This window comes from Papio anubis, chromosome 10, assembly GCF_008728515.1.
Source record: "Papio anubis isolate 15944 chromosome 10, Panubis1.0, whole genome shotgun sequence".
NCBI classification, from domain to species: domain Eukaryota; kingdom Metazoa; phylum Chordata; class Mammalia; order Primates; family Cercopithecidae; genus Papio; species Papio anubis.
The window spans coordinates 63,426,486-63,449,644 of NC_044985.1; the positions used below are offsets into that span (position 1 = coordinate 63,426,486).

The 23,159-nt window shown below is 37.1% G+C and overlaps 1 protein-coding gene across 5 annotated transcripts in view; it reads right to left on the minus strand.

Moving 5' to 3' along the window:
- The window catches only part of ZNF385B (zinc finger protein 385B), a 417,130-nt gene that overhangs the window by 298,013 nt on the left and 95,958 nt on the right, over positions 1-23,159 (minus strand). Inside the window, exon 1 of one of the 5 annotated variants that reach the window (XM_009182542.4) lies at positions 8,031-17,603. The exons of the other annotated variants lie outside the window; for them this stretch is intronic. Coding sequence (XP_009180806.1) covers positions 8,031-8,055 — 25 coding nt within the window. The 5' untranslated portion in view covers positions 8,056-17,603. Of the gene's footprint in view, positions 1-8,030; positions 17,604-23,159 lie in introns of those variants that run through there. 5 annotated transcript variants of the gene reach the window in all.

Here is a 23,159-nt window from a genome sequence, read left to right on the forward strand (position 1 = left end):
GTCTGAAGTTAGAAGATCATCCACTTTAACGATCTATCCAACCCTTAAACCTCCTTTATCATATGCCTAAGTCACAATCTGCCTTTTGCTTCAGTAACGCCAGTGAGGGATCTGTACCATATCCAAAAAACGAAATCCCTTCATCTTCAGACTGCTCTATTGGGAAGTTCTTTATATAAAGCAAAAATCTTTCTTCCTGAAAATTCGGTCTACTAACATTAATTTTACCCAAAAGCTTTATTGAAAAACTATAATTCAAATGTTACACAAAATAAGTCTCCTAATAATCTCTTCCCCTTGATAAGGTACTCAGTGCAACTTGACCAGGCTGGTCACCTTCAAATGAAAACATCTAAAGCCCTCCTCTGCATTTCACCCAAACTCCAGGCATGCTCTGCCCAGTTGAGCAAAGAGCAGGACTCCAACCTTCATTGTTATAGAGACTCTGTTTCTACAATTCCCATCTAAGAGATCATTAAGATTGTGTGAAGCAATCATATCATGCTTTTGACTCATATTATGAGTTTACATTTTATCAATATTCCTACATCATTTTTCACCACTTCCTCCACTTACTGTTAGTTGAAACTGATCATGTTGGAGTTGGGCCACTTTTCTAGAATAGTCGTTTTAACTGAGGCTGCACATTAGAATCACAATGGGAGCTTTAAAAATATTGATTCCTAGATAGCAGCCACAGACATTCTAATTTATTTAGTATGGGAGGGGGCTCAGGATTTACATCAATTGTGTCTTCTTATATATGTATTATCCCAGTTTGATAACATCTACAGATTTAATGGCTAAGTCATCAATGTTCTCACCAAGTCACTGCAGAGTCCTGGAGCCTTCCCTTCAGTTAATATTGGCCAGGTAGATTTTAGGTATAGATATTCAACCAGTTACAAACCCACGAAATTACACTGTCATTCAGTCCAGAGTTTTCTATTTTGTTCACAAAATAATATCAACAAATACTTTGGTGGTTTTTTGTTTGTTTGTTTTTGACACGCAGTTGCCTCTGTTGCCCAGGCTGGAGTACAGTGGTGCGATCTCGGCTCACTGCAAGCTCCGTCTCCCGGGTTCACGCCATTCTCCTGCCTCAGCCTCCCTAGTAGCTGGGACTACAGGCGTACGCCAACACGCCTGGCTAATTTTTTGTATTTTTAGTAGAGACAAGGTTTCACTATGTTAGCCAGGATGGTCTCAATCTCCTGACCTCGTGATCTGCCTGCCTCGGCCTCCCAAAGTGCTGGGATTCCAGGCGTTAGCCACCTAGCCCGCCCACAAGACTTCGTTAAATGTCTCACAGAGAACTAGTCTAGAGCACTGGTTAAAAGCATGGATTCCACCCCCACTGCAAATTCAAATCTCAGCTGAGCTAGCTAGATGACTTTGGGAACTACCTTAATCTCTCTGCACTTCAGTTTCCCTAATGCTTACCTATAGGATTGTTGTAAAGATTAAATGAGTTCATAAGTATAAAACGTCTTGCATGTAGTTAGCTTGAAAGTCAACTCTCATTCCTATTATGAAGTCTCATTATACACCATTTATTGCATCCACTCCATTTTAAAAGGTCAATGATAATATTTGCTGCTGGAGAGCTGATCTGATGTGATATACAGGCTGAGTGGTGAGAGACAGTGAGTTACCTCAGGGTTTATCAATGATAGAACAGGCTCCTCTAGAGGGATATAAAGCACCACCAAGTCTTTTGAGTCTTAAGCTGTTGCTTATAGTACTCTGATGAAGAGTTTTGTTGGTTGAACTATTTGGGTTTAGAACTAAGCATAGTGGGGTATCTAATTCCAGTTTGAGTCTTAGCTATCGTGTTTTCAGGGTGTTAAAGTCACTTTTGTAGTTTATTTTACTTCAGTTGAAGCTTTTTACAGCTTAGATGGAGTTTAGCTTTATTGTAGGTTTACCTTAAACATGCTTTTCACCAGATTTTATTAGTTTGTGTTAATCGTATGACCATGGTGGCTGGCAGAAAACCGACCAACCCTGGAGTATCAGTATAGCTTAGTCAAACTTTCGTTTATTGCTGGTTAAATGAGTTGTAGCTGAAGCAAGTGATAACCATCAGAGATCATTTCCAAGCCATACCCATTTTCTCCTTACCCCAATTAAAGCATGACTCATAGCCCATTACAGGATTTCTAACTACTGCTGGAGTGGTATTCATTGCTTACTCACCTTACTAAATCACACAAAAGTGGCTATGTACTTAAATTACACAAAATCCAAAAGCTCCTAGACTGAGTTAACTAGTTTATTATAACTATACTATTACCCATTGTGTAATAATAAAAACACAGAAAGTATGGAAAAATGTCAGAAAAAAAGAAGTCCTTGCAGATTCATTTCTAAATCTGCTTACTCCTGGATATTTTGAAATTTCTTCAAAATGTAGCCTGCCCTTTCCCAGCACCCCCCAAGAATTCTGAGTAAAGACATTTCCCTTTAACTTGCTGGAAGGAAGGGAAAGTTCTAGATATAAAGTCATTTCTTCCATTATCTGCTTAAAAAACACCACTAACGGAAAATGAATCAGAGAAATAGAAAACTAGCAATACCATAGATCTCCAAGTGAAATTCACACACCAAATTTGAAATGTGAGCAAAAAGATGATTTGCTAAATGTCTTAGTGGCATTGCAGAGTTCCTGGAAGAAGTCAGGGACAGAGGGCTCCTCATCTCTGACAGGCTAGGTATTCCCTGGGGGAGGCATCTTTTTATCATTCAATTGTCATTTGCCAAGAAAAGATAGCTATTGACCAGTATCACGTTTTAAGAAATTAAAAGAAATAGAGTCCTTCAAATTAAGAACTTTAACTTATCCTTCAGCACCTTTTCCAAAAATTTGAGGACAAATGTCAGAAGATCTTTAGGGATTGAAATTTAGATTATGGATTCACATTGGTATTTTGCCATAACAAACATGTCACACAACCAAATAGGACTGAAGTAAGTAGGAGGACATTGATGCCAACATGGGGACTGGAGTAGAGTATTTAAGGTAAAAACGAATCAGAATCTTTTCCTAAAGAGCATAGTTTAAATACAAGAAAAGGCAACCAATATCAGTTTAAACTAGTAGAAGAAGTAACGCATAACACAATAATGTTTATGACTTGGCAAAAGTGGGAAACAGATTGATGAGTGGAGGTGAAAAATATCTTGGGAGATTTAAAATGATCAGATTGAAATAAGGGTATAGTGTTAACAGACAAGAAAAAAAGGGAAAAAAATAGGAATTTGTCTGGTAGGGCAATAGACACTGAAAAACGAACTAGATCATTTGGTGGGAGTAACATTTAATTCAAAGAAGATATGGTTTAGTAAGAAGTACTTTCTTGGGATGGTAGACTTAATTCATTTCCAAAACTTGGGTTAATGACACTCACATTCAATTGATCAACTCAGGCTCAAAACAGGTTCCTGGTCTGAATGTTGCATAACTGACAGAGAACTGAGGTGGCATTTTAGACTGGAAACAAAAAGGTTAGGTTTAAGAAATTATTCCAAACATGTCTATATTATTTATTAATCAACTGTAGGTTCTCCTAATAGCACATTCTATTATGGTACATGCGGTTCACTTCTATGATTTTTTTTCTCATTTTGAGAATCAAATTATACACTGATGTCTACTTTTGACTGTTAAGGATATTAACAAAAAGGAGGAGGGGAATATTAGGAAGTGAGAAAAGAGAAGAAAGGTAATACAGAAGCTGAGTGGGCAAAGGGGATTTTGCAATATAGCCTGAGGTGACATGAAGACTCTCAGAAAAGGACCCCTTTATTCCACAGGGAGGTTGTCCCATATCTAAGAGTAACATTCAGATCCAGGAATGGAACATTCTGCTCTGTTTCAGTGTGGTTAAAATTGGGATAGCTTGGGTCTGGGAACGGAGTTTTGGTAAACAGCATGTGTACAATTAATATTACATTAATATGTTATAAAGTTGTTACAAGAATTCAATAAAAACCTACCTATAAATATTTTGACATCATAGGAGGCACATAGTAGGTACATAATAAATATTGTATCTATTCTATTTTATTCAGCTATGGTAAATTGAGTAATTAAAGGATCCCATAGATTTTCTTCTAGGTCAAGTTTGCAAGTTACTCTGCCTCTCTGAGAAATCTAGCAGGTGGCAGTCAGAGCTAAGTCCTAAAATCAAAAGGGTAACAAATATTTAAATAAAGGCCAGATGAACGGGTAGGAGAGAAGGCATTGAGAGAGGCACCTGTCATTACGCATCTTAACTACAACAAAACAAAATGAATTTATAAGTATCTCAAACCTGCTAAGGAAGGAAAATCCCAAAAATATTCTAGTTGACAAGGGATGACAATTAGAAATTAATTGTATAATACTCATTATTTATTCAAAATGTTACTGACACTTATTTAATGTGCTGCCTTTATTATACTAGTAATTGTAGGAGGCGTTCATTTATTATTTGTCATTTAGATTCCATCAGTCCTTTATTTCTTGACACCATTTTAAGTTTCTCAGATAGCAACTTTCTTTCCCTAGGAGTTTCAGACATCCACCCTAACAGTTAAAACTGATCACTTTTACAGGCATGTGGAGCCTCCATTTTGGCATTGGTAAAACCAATTTTCTAGGCCATTACTGGAGACTCACTTTCTTATTTAGAAAGTAGGTAGAGTTTCCAGATGAAATACAGGACACTTAGTCCAAGTTGAATTTCGGCTAAACAACTAACAATTTTCAATATTAAGTATGTCTCAAAAATTGCATTGGATATATACTAAAAATATTATTTATTGTTTTAGCTGAAATTCAAATTTAACTCAGAGTTCTATATTTTTATGTGCTAAATCTGGAAACCCTAAAACTTGATGTTCCTAATTTATTAATAGGAAGTAGGAAAAAAAGTAAGTGAAAAGACTGAAAGTAAATAAAGCTTTAAGGTAAGAAGCCACTTTCTCAACTAAAGTATACTCATCTTAGCAATATACCTCAAAAGAAACTACAAACTCTATAAATTGCCCAAATTATTGTTGGATGTATACAATCAGGAAAGCCAAATTGGAACAGTACTTTCATTTTGCAATCATGTTTCTCAGCTAAAACAGGTTTATATCTGCTATTTTTTGTAACTAATCATTTTAAAAATCTGCTGAAGAACAACTGAAGATGCTATACCTTAACACAAAAGTGAAAAGATGCAGGCAAATCACTGAGATTTATATCCTCACGATTTCCTAAATCCTACTACTTCTGAAGGAGAAATTGCTACTAAGACTTCAGGCAGATATGCCGAATTCATCCCTTATTTCCTCTGAGTGAATGTCCTATGCTCTAGGTAATATGACAAATGTCACCATTCTAAGAGAATTCTAACATTCTAAAACTTTTTTAAAAAGGTTTTCACTTACTAAACATGTTACATCATCAGGAATTTCAAAGAGAAAACGTCAATGCCCTCTAACTTTCTAATTCTCAACCCACGAATCCAATTTGTTTCATGGGCTTTGGGGAACTAATAAATACAAGATATTTATTTGTAAGTCAAAATCTAAAATTGAGTCCCCCTGACAATCCGATGATGATTTGTGACATAACAGTCCCAAAAGAACAGAAGAAAAAAAAGTTTCACATTTTGCTTCATCTAAAAACACAAAATTGTTTTCTAATTACAATGGCACATATTACACCCTGTATTTCAATAATATTTTATCTTGACTCTTCACATGTGTAATCACTTAACCTAGGAAAAGATCTAATAATTAACAAGAAAAAATCATGAAATTCAAGATTCATGAAGTGTTTTCAGTTCCACTGTCAAGACCACATGAGGGAAAAAGTATATTAGCACCATCCCAATATGTACTCTATTCCACCTGCATATTCATTACCACAGTGCAAAGAATCAGCACAAAAATAAATACTCCACTAAATGTCCTGGTAATTTTGATCACCTCTATTTCAAAATGCATTATGACCAGCATAACTTTCAACCAGGATTATCTTCTGATAGAAAGAGAAGGCTAGGGAAAGCATTCTTAGCACATTGACAAATGCATTTCATTTTTATTCTGTGGAAACACACAAAAACTGTATTTAATATTAGTATCATTTTAGCATTTGACAGCTTTTGCTTTTCTAAATGAGACCACTGCATGAAAGAAGGCACTTTTTTGGGTCAAATTTCTAATGTATCTACAGGCTGTTTTAATTTTATTATTTAACTCACCCTACTCATAGCATATACATGTACAACTAAGTACGAATAGCTTATGTCAATTATAAGATGTATTAAAGCCTTTCCCTCTCTCCAACAGTGCTCTAGGATGCATTATCAGACAAGCAGATAAGTGTAGTGATGAATTGCACAATATGGCTAACATTAATAGAGTGATTTTCTACAAATGTATTGCAAAAAATAAATACTTCGCATTTCAGAACATAACTATTTCAATGTCACATGTTAGCAAAGGACAAAGTGGCAGATATTAGCAACTTTAATAGGTCCTGGATTAAACAATATAAAGGAACTTGAGAGAAATGCCAATGCATCTAGAGAGTAGATGAGGTTGAAGGTAAGAGTCTATTCTTGAGGGTCTAATTAGGTTCTTCCCATCTCTCCACTTTTCTTTTTTTTTAAACCTTCATAGAGACGCCTTAGCAGAAGCTATCAGTTTTGACAGTACACCAAAATCCTGGCAGTGAACCATAAATTGACCATTACCATAAAAAGAGCTGCTAAATAAGAAACCATGTGCTCAGTATAAAACTAATTTCATGCTTTCCAAAGCACACCGTGGCTTCTAGCAAGATAGTGGCCCTGGGACTTGCCGAGACAGATTGGCGAACACAAATGGTTTGCTCCTGATGCGTCTGCTTAGCCAAGCTTTACGTGTACTGGCAGTAAAAGAGGTTCTCGAGTCTTCTATCAAACAAATACACACTTAGCTATAACTTCAAAGCTGAAAGCTGTGAAACAGCTGCCTCAAATAAATATAGTAGGAAAAACACATACACATACACACACACACACCCCATGTGCCATGCTAGCTGCTTCCAATCAAAGAAAAATAGATTCCCCTGCCAACCTAATGTACTAAACAGACACTTAATAAGCATAACGCTATGTAATACATTATAACCCTCACACTCCATTCATGCTTAGAAACATAGGAATTAGAGTTTAGCCAAGCCAAAGCAATAGCACTCCATCTACTTGGAGGCTAACTTTGTGCCTGCCCTTATCTAGTTGGCTTTCAAATACCATATACTTACAAGCCTACATCAAACCTTTCCAAGCATGATGACCTAGTAATTTAACCTCTCCAGGTCAGTGCAGGTACTTTATGTATATTTAAATGATAAAATCTGCTGCCTTTAAAACATCTCAGCTAATAAAAACACACTTCATGAAGAAATACTGCTAATTTCCTCCCGTTCTCATTCGGCACACCGTCACTAGAAATTAATTACTGTTGGTTTTCCAGTGCATGACTGGTCATAACTTTTAATTATTAATAATGTCGAGCTTAACAAGGTGTCAACTCCAGTATGTAATCCACATCACTTACTTTCTTATCTCGAAGCATGACTTGTCTCCTCCTATCTGTTTTTCATGTCAAAGATTCTACAAAGTACACTTAGTTTATAGCCTTTTAAATACATCTGAAACACATAATAACACTTCTAATTACCTTCTTTCAGTAATGGTAGCAATTGCATAATATCACTGACTTGTTCAGAATGTTTAAAATGCAAAGGAAGTCACCTACTGGTAAGATGTCCTCGGCAAACAGCTAGCACAGAAAGAAAGGGCTGCTTATCACACCCATTCAAGGAGTTACTTCGCAACAAAATTAGAGAATCATATATTTTGCTCTTCGGTTTTCCTCCTTCAGGTGTGTCAGTACGATGTGGTAAACACAATTGATGACTCCACAGGATTCAGCACAACGTACGAAAGAATCTGTTACTGACATCCCAGACCCCAGCATCCAAGTTTTAGAATAAAAATGCTCACCTCTGCTAGGAAGTCCACTCCACATCCTGGCAGGGCTCTCACCAGCTTCGAGAGCAACCAAGTTAGATAAACAAAACTTCCAGTATGTGACCAGCGTAATGCACAGCGCTACCGAGACTTGGCTCCAGCCCTGATTATCTGTGTGACAGCACCACGTTATATCAGTGCCGCTCCAAGCCTTCCCAGTTGCTGGCTTATTGCACTGCTCATTGAAAATCCTTTACACGCTGGCAACATTTTAGGGAAGGACAAGCACACTCTGAGTCATTTGTAAAGAAAGCAGAGCAATTTCAATTCTATATCTCCATGCATGCTGAAACCAGAAGCACTGTCAACGTACAAGTCTGAGGTGGATTTATGCTGAGAAACAGGCAACCTAAGCCTTCATTATCAATGCATGAAATCAGCCACTGTGATCAAATTCAAGCAAACCACAAAAAGGATATGATTATGAAAGTCTCCACAGATTTAGCACCAAACCTCATGGAATGAAGAATCATCTATTGAAATTGTGTAAATGTTAAAAATAGCTCTGGCTTTTCAACAATGAGCAGGATACAGGGAAGAAATCAGTAGTCTATATTATAAGGACTTATAAAGGCTGCATAAATCAAAATAGCTGTAGGTTCCTGGGACTTTGCTCTAGACAAATGAAATCACGGGAGACTATTACAATTATAACAAAAATAATTCCATATATTTGACACAGATATCCATTAAAGGGCAAATCAAACATCCTTTAACTCCTAAGTGCCCATCTCTAAATTAAAATAATGGTGATAGTTAAAAATGTGCGATGCTATGCTAGCACCAGGACAAAATACCATCAATTTTACTCTAAGACAATTTCATAAACAATAAAGATTTAAATCGATTCTGTGTAACAATAAACATGCAAGACAGATATTTTTAACACTATAATCTTTGCTCATTATTTTGAAAAATCTATAGTTCATTAAACCCATGTATTTTTATCCCAACTACCCCCAAATTTATACCTTCGCTTTTTATCATCCTTCCTCTTTTGTTACTAAAATATAAGATGCAAGAGCTACTGGACATCATCTTTAGAAGACACAAGGTCAGAAAGCAGTATTAGATATACCCCAGAAATACATATACCCCAGAAAGCAGTAGCAGTGATTTGAGATTACAAAATATACAGCTTTGACATGCGCATGCAAACTGCAAAGCAAAAAAGAAATAAAACGTTTATTAGAAATCACAAAAATAAACTGGAAGAAATTCCTAGGAGGCAACATTGACAACACATTTAAGGTTCTATTCAATTTTTAAAAAAGGGTTTTAGGTTCTCATTGAGACTCTGAAGGCCAAACAAATTAGAATTCAGTAAAGGCAATTCCTGATTTGAGGACCTCCTATAAATGACTGGGTTCAGTTCTAGTAATCCTACCAGCTCTGAGATGACACATTTAGAAGTGTCTACAATATGAAACATCCGTGTAAACCTAAGCAGCACACATTTACGTAACACAGCATTCTGGAGCAACATTAAACACATCACTCTCACGGGTATTCTCACTATGTCCCCATATGGAAAGTTGACTCCTTACGGGCTGCTGGTTAGATGCCCTTGCTTGGAGACAGATTAGACACATGAGTGGATGTGCACATAAGTGTGTACGTATATCTATATGTACACCATTGAACACACTTGCCCCTCACAGTCACTTTTGCCACCTGAATTCCATTTGTTTTGTGTCTCCTGAAGCCCCTACGGCAACAATTGAATGTATTATGAGAAATAGCATTGGGCATCACTGACTTTGCAATTGTTCAGTGTCCTTTCTCTTCTGTCCTCTCTGGCTCACCCACCACACACATAAACTTTCCTTAGAAAACAGTCATAGGAATAGTTTATGAGAGATTGTATGCCTAAAAATCTTTTTATTATTACCACACATGAAGTTCCTTAGTAATAAGATAAAAGTTTAAAATTAAACTGGGATATTTGATTATAGGCCAATCCTTTATCTAAAACCCTTAGTGCTTGATGCATTTCAGAATTCAAATGTTTTCAGATTTTAGAAAGGTAATACTCTACATATGCCAGGAATTATATAATGCCTCCAGTGGCAGATGTTATATAATGCCACATTGAGGTCTGGGGCAACAACTCTATAATCAGATACATTAACATTCTATAGCAAAACGTGTGCATATCCATACTCGTTGGGATAAATAAATGCTATAATTTAAGTTCACATTAGTTCATGTCACGTTTTCCCATCAACATGAATTACTAAATCTTCCAGTTTTCATTGCTTCTTGGATTTCAGGAATTGCAGGTAAGAGACTGTGGACCGTATAAATGTTTACTTAAACTGCTGGGAAGTTATGGATTGGGAAATGGTACCTAAGCAGGTGTTCTCTTGCTTAGGCAAGAAATTTGGAGGGTAGTGTTACTTTAACGGATGGGCAAAAATATGAGGGAAGGTGCTAGTAAGACTGAGACACAAAGCAGAGCAGAAATGTGGCAATAATGCACGATGACAAAACTAGGACATGGAAAACAAAGGCAAGAAGAAGCCACTCAGAATTACTGAATCAAAAAAAAAAATAGTAATAATAGTACTCATTGATCACCTAAACTCTATACTCACTAGTGTGAAAGGCACTTGACATAAATATTTTTTAGCAACCTACCTCAATTTTCAAAAGGAAATTTTAAAAGGATGAATGTATCTTCAGAGTGAGGCAAAACATTTGGTTATCTCACCCTCTTCTCATTGTACCCAAAAGCAAAATATCCATAATGTTATACAGTGCATGTGGCACTGTCAGAAACAAACAAAAAAATAAGCTTTGCCTTATGAAGTAAAGATTTCTGTTTTATTTGTATATGCTATAAACTACTTGCATTAGAGGTTCTTTAAAATCAGTTTTAGAAAAAAGTAGCAATATTTTCTGCCATCAAGAGTCAACTGTTTAATTTTAAAATCCATTTTAAAAACAAATGTTCTCAAAAAACAACAATATATTGCATTTGCTTGGAGTCTTTCTTATGAGTACATTTCCCAAATAAACACTTTTCTTTAAGCACATTAAAGAACTTTAATATAGCAGAGCATTGACACTACACTTAAGATAAGACTTTGGGTCTATAGAACATTCAGTCTTCAAAGAGCATTTCCTGGGTGCCTTTTGGGCCTAGATCTGCACTGGGGAAGTGTCCAGGAGGCATTTATGTGAAGGGTGGTCTTTCTACTCACTGAACAAACTAAACTGTAATGTGTGGCTCTTAGTATCTAGAATACAATCACAAAGTCATTTTCTATGTGAAGAAGGAAACTGCATTTATTTTTTTGACAATACAACATAATTCGGTGAATTCTCCTTTTTTAGCAATCAAAATGGTGCCCCGATGGTTTGATGGAGTTATAGCAGCTTCTAAAAGTAACTTACTATCCTATAAGATGAGTAACACTTCGGGGCTATGATTTTAAAAAAAGCTCCCTATACATTTTACGTCAAGTTCATAAAATAATAGATAAATACCCAGTGTCTACAGGACAAGAGTCTCTGGATTGCAGGTTCACCAGAGCACAAGCTCTTTAAATGAAGTGGGTTAACATTATTTGTGAGTGCCAGCACACTCGGCCCATTAAAAAGTACAATTATCCAGCCCTTCCACCATCTCCAAACTCCATGTAATCAGAAGAGCAAATGTGTTTCACAGCTCGAGAAAAACTGTTTAGTGCCAAGGACATACACCAACCTCACGGTCAGCTGTAACATTCCACAGGGGTGTCTAACCCAGAACACTGTCCAACAGCCTCCTTGGCTGTGACACTGTTAAGATGTGAAAGTCAAATGTCTGTGTGAAGAAAGTTGGTCAGTCCAGGTGAAAATACATTCATCCCCCAGTGGAAATTGAACTCACTAATTACCACTGGGCTTGGCTCACTGCTGAAAACCCTTCTCCCTAGATTAGTTCAAAATGGGTAACACTTCTATTCCAGGCAGACACCAAGGTTTTAAATACGCCTTTGATGATTTAAATCACTCAGACATGTAAACACTTGCCGTGATTGTCTAAGACTCAGTTTCCACACTGAAAGCTGTATTTGGTTTTCAAAATCTAAAAACCAAGACTTGATGTTAAGCAATTCTTATCTTTTAATAGATATAATATGTAAAAGTTTATATTCAAAAGCATTCTTTAAGAAAAAGACAATCTGTCCATCACCAAAAAAGGGCCAACCACCCCTTGTAACCATTTTATCAAAGTTCCATTCAAACTCTTTTATGTGTCAATCCCTTAGAGTTCTGTACTTAATTCACACCCTTGTATAATCCACACCCTTGTCTGACAGTTTTTAACCACAAGTACAGAATATGGAGATGTTCTATAATGACTTTTTCAAGTCTACGTCAGGTGTAGTTTTAGATTTCTGACACCATTGAAGATGGCTAGAGCTCCGTCTCAAATTCAAAGCATTTGTGCCTCAGGAAGTGGTTAGAATTGTAACTTGAGACTTGATCCTATTTCCAAATTTCTCTACTCTCATTCCCAAGGAACTTCAATCTCAATAAGCCCTACAATATCAATCTCAATTAAATTTATCTGGGGAGAACAGATAAAGGGTACCAACTCTTATCCTTGCTTTGAAAAATAGAGTCAGGATTTTGTAAAATACTTGGAAACTAAACAGTGATCAATTCTGAGTAAGACAACGAATCAGAAAAGTGTATCAGTATTCCTTCTACTATATGTATCGTCACTGGGTCTGAAGTACTACAAGTAAGAGACAATTCCTGAGTATTCTTATAAGGACCTGGGACATACACAAAGAAAAGCAGATGCCCTGTTTTCAAAGGTGCAATTTGACATATTTTGACCAAGGCCTTTTCCCCCTCTAAGTCTGTCCCTTCATTAAAAACCATAAGTCATATGGGCTCTATCCAATACATGGATTGTATAATAATTATTCTATGAAAGGAATTTTCTGAACTTACTAATTAAGAGGTTTAAAGAAATAAGTATATTGTAAATAATTTAACCCACCTACCTCACACTGAAATGATTTACTTATCTAGTGCACTTACTGACAGAAACTCAATGATTTGTTACATTCACCATGGTAATTATATTTTGCAGAGTCAGATTTCTTGGTTGAATGATAAATGGCAAATTGATTCATCAAAAATTAAGTAAAAGCAAGCATTTGAAACTATGTGTTTCTACTGAAAAGGTAAAATCATTATCGTACTGATGAATTCTAGCCTTATCTCTAAATCTGTCATACAAACCTAAGATTGCATCATTTAAAATTTATGTTCATTCCTAATATCTCTTAAAATGGAGACTTTTCCAGACATAGAGCAATATTAATATATTTAAGTAGTAATTTTTATTCCTGAAAACTAAAGAAAGATCTCTCTTGCTCTTCCCCCTTCCAAACACCCAACCTCCCCAACCCCTGCCATGTCTCCCCTATACATTCTGCCTAACGCATACAAGCTGCTCAGAAAGTCTATCAAATGAGCATGCTCTTGCCCCCACATGCATGTCCACACATCCTCACTCCTTGGTGTGGTATTTCTTTGCTTTCCTTACTCACTAATAAGTTGCATCAGAATGTTGATGTGGGCAAAGGAATGAAGAAACTATCATACTTTCAATATACTCATGGCACCATCTTGTGGTAATTCTTGGTATCGTGTTTTCAAGTTTAATTTTTAAAGTTCTTCAAACATGTCTGGGAAAACACATTTGAGGATAAATTTAACATTTTAAATATGCATGAGATACAATGTGATAAATCTGGCCTATATATTTAAAACCCCACACACATATTTTAAGAGTTATAATATCTATCATTAGTGTCCTGACCCCAGAAACCATTTAATACCAATAACCGTTTCTTGAATGTAGAATAGGAATGACATTAACAAATCTTTAAGAGGGAGGGGAGAAACAATAACTGAGGATCCTGGGGGTGTCAAAGAACAGCACAGACTATAGCAGCCAAAAAAATAAAATAAAATTATATATAACACTGCAACTGACAACCCATTTTCCAATCCCACTGTCTATTCCCACGTCCAAACTACTACTCCACTTCCTGCTGCAAAATAGCCAGGTTTTATCACCCTTATCTTCTCCCCCATCCCAAGCATCCTGACTTTAAAATCTACTCAAGCTCAGTTTAAAATTTCTAAGGCCAAATAAAAGATGCCACTTCTTGAATCAAGAGGCAGAGCGTATTTTTCCACCCCTTGAATTTGAGCTGGCGTTGTGTCTTAGGCCATTGCTGCTCCTGTAAGAGAATACCACAGACTGACGTGATTTTTTAAATAATAAAAATTTATTTATCACAGTTCTGAAGGCTGAGAAGTCCAAGATCAAGGTATCAGCAGATTTGGTGTCTGGTAAGTGCTTGCTCTCTCCTTCTAAGATGACGCCTTGTTGCTGCATCCTCCAGAGGAAACCAACGCTGTGTCCTCACTTGGTGGAAAAGCAGAAGGAGCAGGCAGCTCTTGAAGCCTCTTTCATAAGAGCACTAGTCCCATTCATAATGGTGGCACCCTCATGGCCTAATCACCTCTCAAAGGCACCACCTCTTCAGACTGTCACGTTGGGGCTTAAGTTCTAATGTATGAATTTTAGAGAAACACAAACATTCAAACCATAGCACCTTGTGACTAGCTCTGACCAAAAGAATGCAGTAAGTTGCAGCTGCTGTTCTTGTTGTCTTGCAACACTGCTCTGTGACTGCTGAGTAACAAAGCCTGGCCTAATCTCCTTGAGGAGGAGTCTACTGGTGAGAATTACCCAGCCTACAGCCAGCAGCAACTGCTAGATACATGTACAAAGCCCTCTAAAACCATCTAACCCAGTTATTCTGCAGCAGCCTGCAGCTCCACAGGGGTCCACCCATGAGTTCAGCACAAGAACCACCTAGCTGAGCCCAGCCCACATTTCTGACCCACAGAATCACAATTAAAATAACACACTGCTTTAAAATTTTTTCTGAAAGCTTCTGCCTACCTTTCCAAAATTCTCTTGTTTTCTTCTATCAGTAATTGCCTTACTCAGTTTCAGCCATATCTCAGGTTTTTAGACACACCAAGTTTTTCCTCAGGTTGAGATTTTGAGCATTCTCTTCATTCCCTTTGGATCACTTTTCTCTATTCTCTTTGCTTGACTAACTTTTTTTTTTTATGTCTTAAAATTTTAATCTTAAATGAGAATGGATAGCAGAGGGTAGGATGTCAGTCACTAGCCACCCTTCACAGAGAACTAATATGGTCAGTTTTATCTGGACTTGGGAAGCTGTGGATGGGTCATGGAAAAAATAAGCTCTGCAATTGTGTGGTATCCTGGGGAAGCAATATCTAAGTGAAATGTCTGGAACTGATGCGGAGGCTCCTAGTTAACATAAACCAGAGTGACAGCGAGAACTCAGGACAACTTAGCTCTGAATTCCAGCAACTACCTGTGACTTTCTTATCTATGTCTTTGCAGCTGTTTTCCCTGTACCTCTGTTCCCACAGGACCAGAAGACTGTTTTTCCTGTTCTGATTCCTTTCTACCTTTGCAAAGGGATCTTCCTCTTTCCCCCCAAATCGTACTTCACTCCAATAATAAGAAACTATTTATAGTTTGTTCCTACATGCATCTGTGTTGCCGTTGCCTATACCTGGAATGTTTTTTCTTGAATAATTTGAAACTCATCTTTGAATACTCATCTCAAAGATCACTTCCTCTGGGAAGTCTTCCCTCACCTCCAAAAAGTTAATCATTCCTTTTTGTGTGCCACATCTACGTTATTTGTAGATCTGCCATTGTTCTTAGCATACCATATTGCAATTCAATTATTTAAATATTTATTTTATCTTGATACTTAAGATATTGTTTTATTAATCTCTGTAAAATATGAACTTCGTAATATTTAAAATAAGAAAAATCCCCAAGGTTCTGTTTCCTATTATCTCTAATTATGCCAATAGAAAACTGGGGGGTTTAGGTGGTCATCTTTATTAAAATTTTTAACTTAAATTTTTATCATGATAATCAGAGATCCACATGCAATTGTAAGAAATAATGGAGTTTTCTTGAACACCTTGCCCAGCTTCTACCCACAGTAAAAAATTTTTAAAGTTTAGAATAATAGTGTAATCAGGATATTGACATTGATCTGATGTACAAATCTTATTCAGATTTCCCCGGTATTACTTGTATTTGTGTGTGTGTGTGTGTGCGTGTGTGACCTGTGTAGATTCATGTATCCCCCACCAGGGGTCTCTCATGTTGCAGTTTTGTACCCATATCTACTTCCTTCTTGAAACTCACCCCTGTCCCTTACCAACCACTAATTTGTCCTCTACTTCTACAATTTTGCTATTTCAAAAATGTTGTATAAATGGAATCCATAAGGTATGTAACCTTTGGGGACTGGCTTTTTCCACTCAGTATAATTCCCTGAAGATCCATCCAAGTTGTTGCGTGTATCAAGGGTTCACTCCTTTTTATTGTTGAGTAGTATTCCTTAGCACAGATGTACCACAGTTTAACAAGTCACCCCCAAAAGATATCCGTGTCAAATCCTTAGAACCCGTGAGTGCTATCTTTTTTTGCAAAAAGTCTCATTGCAGATGTGATTGTTAGGAATCTTGAGATGAGGAAACAATCCAGGATTATACAGGTGAGCTCTAAACCCAATAGCAAGCATCGTTATGAGATAAGGAGAAAGGAGATCTGAAGAAAAGACATAGACATACAGAGCAGAAGATGTCGTGAAAACAGAAGCAGAGACTAGAGTGATGCAGCCACAAGTCCAGGAATTCTGGGGCAGCCACCAGAAGTTTTAAATTTTTATGTTTTTACATTTAAATCTATAATTCATTTTGAGTTAATCTTTTTATATGATGTCAGATTTAGGCCTAAGTTTGTTTGTTTTGTGGCCTACAGCTGTTCAATTACCCCAGGACTTGAAAAGGTATTCTTCCTCCATTGACTTGCTTTCGTACCTTTATCAAAAAATCAGTTGAGTATGTGTGTGTGGATCTATGCCTGGGTTCTCTAGTCTTTTTCATCTCTCTCTCTCTCTTTCTCTCTCTTTCTCTCTCCAATAAAACTACTGTCTTGATTACTTTAATATACAGTAAGCCTCAATATTGGGTAGAGAGATCCCTCCTTTTTTCTTCTTCGTCAAGTTTTAGCTAGCAGCTATACTAGCTAAAAGGTCTGTGCTTTTTCATATAAATGTTAGCATAATCTTGTCTATGTCTACAAAAAGAAATTGCTGAGATTTTGATAGAAATTGCATGAAAATTATAGATCAGTTTAAGGAGAACTGGCATCTTAATCTTGTTGAGTTTTCTAATCCTGATTTACTAAACACGTGGTATGTCTGTCCATTTATGTAGGTCTTCAATTTCTTTTCTCAGCATTTTGTAATTTTCAGCATATAGATCCTGCACGTTTTTTAAAGTGTATATCTAAGTATTTCATTGTATTGGGAAGTGATTATAAATGATATTGCATTTTAAAATTTTGATTTCCATATGTTCATTTTTAGTATATAAATATAATATGTGGGCTTTTTTGTTTTTTTTTTTTTTTTTTTTTTTTTGAGACAGGGCCTCACTCTATCACCCAGTTGGGAGTACAGTGGTGTGATTGCAGCTCACTGCAGCCTTGACCTCTTGAGCCCAAGAATCCTCCCACCACAGCCTCCTGAGTAGCTGGGACTACAGGTGTGCACCACCATGCCTGGCTTTCTCTTTTTTTTTAGAGACAGGTTGTGTTTCCCAGGTTGGTCTTGAACTCCTAGGCTCAAGTGATCTTCTTTCCTCAGTCTCTCAAAGTACTGGGATTACAGGCTTTTATTTTTATTTGTTTTTCTTGCCTTAATATAGTGGCTAGAACTTCCAGCACCATGATGAATAAGAGAATTGAGAGTGGACATCCTTCCCCCAGTCTTGGTCTTAGAAGAAAAACATTCAGTCTTTCACATTAAGTATGCTGTTACCTGTAGACTTTGTTTAGATACTTCTATTAAATCAAGGTAGTTTCCCTTTATTTCTAGCTTGCTGAAAATGTGCGTTGGGTTTTCTCGAATGCTTTTACTGCATTAATGGATGTGATCATGTGAGTTATCTTCTTTAACTTGTTGATATAGTAGATTAATTTTTTTTTTTTTAGACATGGAGTCCTGCTCTGTTGCCCAGGCTGGAGTGCAGTGGCGTGATCTCAGTTCACCGCAACCTCTACCTCCCAGGTTCAAGTGATTCTCCTGCCTCAGCCTCTTAAGTAGCTGGGATTACAGGCACACACTACTATGCCCAGCTAATTTTTTAATATTTTTAGTAGAGATGGGGTTTTGCCATGTTGGCCAGGCTGGTCTCGAACTGCTGACCTCAGATGATCTGCCCACTTCAGCCTCCCAAAGTGCTAGGATTGCAGGCGTGAGCCACCGTGCCCAGGTGGTAGATTATTAATTTTTAAATGGTGAGCCAGTTTTACATACCTGGAATAAATCCCACTTAGTTATGGTATACAATTCTTTTCATACATTGCTGGATTCAATTTGCTTATATTCTGTTGAGAATTTTTTACTCTAAGTTTATGATATACTATTCTGTAGGGTTTTTAAAAATGATGTGTTGTCTGATTCGGGTATTAGGATAATACTAGCCTCATAAACTACGTTGGGAAGTGTTTCCTCTTCTTCTATTTTCTGAAAGCAACTGTATAAAATTGGTGTCAATTTAAAAAATCTTTGGTAGAATTCTCCACTGAAACCATATGAATCCAGAAATTTGTTTTTCAAGTGCTTTGTAATGATAAATTCAGCTTATTTGATGGCTATAGGTCTATTCAGATTTTCTACCTTTAAATTTATATTTAGGTTTATTTATTTTTGAGATGGAGTCTTGGTCTGTCTCCCAGGCTGGAATGCAATGGCATGATCTTAGCTCACCACAACCTATGCCTCTGGGGTTCAGGCGATTCTCCTGTCTCAATCTCCAGAATAGCTGGGATTACAGGCACATGTCACCACAACAGGTTAATTTTTGTATTTTTAGTAGAGACAGGGTTTCACCATGTTGTCCAGGCTGGTCTAAACACCTGACCTCAAGTGATCTGCCCACCTTGGCCTCCTAAAGTGCTGGGATTACAGGCATGAGCCACCACACCTAGCCCAGATAGTGTATGTTTATTTTAGTTGAATTTTAGTTATTTATGGTTTCTGAAGGACTGGTTCATCCTTCTCACTTATCACATTTATGAATACAAGTTTTTAATATTTGCTTATTATATTTTTAATTGCTGCAAGTTCTGTCATAATATCATGTATCTCATCGGTATCTCCTTTCTTGTCCTCATCAGTCTTGCTAAAAGCTTACAAATTTCACTGCTTTTATTAAAGAACACGCTTTTTGTTTTATGGACTTTTCCTCTGTCGCTTTCCTATTTTCAAGTTCACAGATTGTTGGTGTAGGTCTTTATTACTTCCTTCCACTTGCTTGTGGTTTGGTTTTTCTATTCTTTTCTGGCTTCTTGGTTGGGAACTTACTTGAGAACTTCTTTTTATTTCAAATATAAGCATTTAAGGCCATAAATTTCCAGCTCTGCACTGCTTTAGCTTCATCCCACATACTTTACTATGTTGTGCTTTCATTTTCGTCTAGTTTTTGCTTTGAGACTTCTTCTTTGATTCATAGATTACCTAAGAGATACGTTGTTTAATTTTCCTGTTGTTTTTCTACTACTAATTTCTACTTGATTTCATTATGGTCAGAGAAAATATTGTATATTACAGTTCCTTCAGATGCATTAAGGTTTGTGTTATGGTTCAATATATGGTCTACCTTTGTGAATAGTTGTATAGGCACTTGGGGAAAAAAGTGTTCTACTGTTATTAAGTAGAGTTCAATATAAATTAATTAGATCATGTTAGCTGATTGTATTGTTCAGACCTTCTAAATTCTTGCTTATTTTGTTTAATAACCCTATCAGTTGCTGAGAGTGGGTCCCCAACTGCAATTGTAAATTTGTTCATTTCTTTTTTCTGCTCTATCAGTTATTGCTTCATGTGTTTTGAGGCTCTGCTGTCTGGTGTATGAACATTTAGGATCATTATGTCTTCCTGGTGAGTTGAACATTTTATCAGTACATAATGTCCTGCTCTGTCTCTAGTAAATTTCTTTACTCCCTACTTCATCAGACATTAATATAGCTACCCCAGCCTTTATTTTTTAAATTACTGTTTGCATGATATATTATTTTCCATCCTTTTACTTTCAGCATACCTCTTATTGATTTTGAAGTGAGTTTCTTGTAAGCAGCATATAGTTGGGTTATTTTTTTTTAATGCACTTTTTCTTTGGATTGGTTTATTGAGGCTATTTACATTTAAAGTAATTATTGATGTTAGCCTTTAAGTCTGACATTTTATTATTTGCTTTCTGTTTTTTCCTTTGGCTCTTGGTCCTCTGTTTCTCTCTTCTTTCTGTCCTGTGGCTTACTTGAACACTTTTTAGGACTCCATTTTTATTTATTTATATTTTGGTTGTATCTCTTTGTATAGTTTTCATAGTGGTTGCCATTAATATTATAATGATATATGTATGTGACTTATGGCAGACAATTTACTGGTATCAGCATTTAACACCCCTACTTTCAAATATCACAGTTTTTAGCATCAGATGATTATAATTTGTTTCAGTCATCAAATATGATTTACAAAGCTAATGAAGAAAATGATAATGTAACGATTAATTTTATGTGTCAACTTGACTGGGTCACTGGATGTTCAGATATTTGGTTACACATTATTCTGGGTATTTCTTCCTGCCTGACTGCCTTCCACCTGTGACATTAGTTTTTTTTTCCCTGCCTTCAGACTCAAATTGAAACATTAGCTCCTCTTGGGTCTTGAGTCAGCCAGCCCTCAGGCTAGAACTACACCATCAAATCTTCTGAATCTCATGTTTTTTGAACTTAGGCTAGAATGACACCATTGGCTGTCCTGAGTCTCCAGATATCCTACAGATCTTGAAAACTAGAGGCCTCCATAATTGTGTGAGCTAATTCCTTTCTCCCACAGGTTCTGCTTCTCTGGAGAACCCTACTACAGGTAGTTTATTATGTACCATATTTCTGTTCTTTCCATTGTTCTTTCTTCTTTCCTTCTCAAAGCTCCAAGATTCATTCTTTTATCATTTCCTTTCTAGTTGAAAAATTTCTTTTAGCCAATATTTAAGGATACACCTGTTAATGATAGATTATGCTGCCTAGTACAAACCCCATCTCATGTGATGATATTTAATTTCAGGCAGTATGAAGTGACTTTCCCCAGAGCTGCATCATTGATTTGGGGTGGGTTGAGGAGGGTACTTACAGGCTTACATGGTTCCAGGGCTCAGGTAGGAGTGTTTATGGCCTGGCTGTCACTTCTGCACATGGACATCTGCTGAGGCATGTTTATTTCTGTCTGATATTTAGTCATTAGTTCATGCAGGAACTGTGAGGTATTTCTGTGCTGTATTACATGTAAAACACTATCCTGCCACCGTCCCAGTCCAACAGAAAAGACCATGTCCCTGTGGTTCCCAGGTTCTACCAGCAGCTTCGGTACTCCCTAAGCCCACAGGAAATCATAAGATTGCCTCAGCTCCACCTGCCAACCCTTGCTAGGGGCCAGGAACACCAGGGTCTTACTGTCTTTGTGGACCGTTCTGTGAGACAGAAACTCACAACTACTTTTTCTGGAAGCCAAGACCCATCTGTGGTTTCTGTTATTTCCACTTACCCCTTGGAACTGGATGGGGAAAGCATTAGGGATCTTTAATATGCAAACTAAGTTACTTCAGCTCTTTTTGCTTCCCCTTTGAGTCTCTCTTCCACAGCCCAGAGTATTCATAAAACGTTTGGCTAGGGAGACAGTGCTGAGAAAAGGATTTTGCTGCTACTTATCATAAGTCCCTTGCTCACTTTGGTACATTGATTACACACACACACATACACACACACAGCAGACTGGTTTCAGGTACACTCTAAGAATCTTCCTGTTGTTCTAAAGCTCAGATCTAAAAGTTCTATAAATACCCTGAATACTAAATTTGGCAGAAGACTTCCAGTGGCTAGGGGTCAGCCACCTTTTATTACTAGAAACATGTCTCAACCATCACCCTGTGGACCCAATTCCCATCCATGCCAACTCCAACACGATAAAACCAACCCAGAAGAGGGGAAGTCACCTCTTAAATTAACAGTTCTTGGGAAGAATATCTACAACACATATTTTTCTCTACAGGGGTGAAATGGGCTTCGATTTTCTTTCCTGTGTTTGTTTTCTGGGACTGTTGTAACAAAGTACCACAAACTAAGTGGCTTACACAACAGAAATTTATCATCTTATAGTTCTAGAGGCTAGAAGTAAAAAAAAAAATCAATGTGTTACTTGGGTTGGTTCCTTCTGAGGGCTGTGAGGGAAGGATCTATTCCAGGACTCTCTCCTTGGCTTGTAGATGGCTGTCTTCTCCCTGTATCTCTTCTCACATCATCTTCCCTCTCTGTGCGTATCTGTCTGTGTCCAAATTTCTGGGTTTTTTTTTTGTAAGGATATCAGTCACATAGGATTACAGCCCACCTTAATGATTTCATTCCTCTGTAAAGACCCTTGCTCTAAATAAGGTCATATTCTGAGGTACTGAGGGTTAGAATTCCAATATATCTTTTTTTTTTATTTTGTGGAGAAACACAATTCAACACTTAATACTCTCTGAAGCCAAGTGATGGGCAAAAAAGGAAGACCAGCATTTTGTTTCCTGTTTAAGTGCCTGCTTTGTCAGTGAGCTTGCCAGCCTCCCCTGTGCTACCTAAGCAGGAAAGAAAGCCCCCCACAATCCACTCCACCTGTACTTGCCTAGGCCCCAGCAGTTCCAAGTTTTCAAGAGGAATGTTCATTCTCAGATGGATTCTGACCTCAATCTCCAAGCATTGATGCACATGAGAACAGAGGACACAATCTTGTCAGGACTACCATAGTGCAGAAGAAAGAGGCACATACAGTCAAGGAATGAAGGCTTTTGCTAACAACTATGAGCAAGCTGGAAGATGCAGCTATCTCACAAGGGACTCTCAATGCCTAA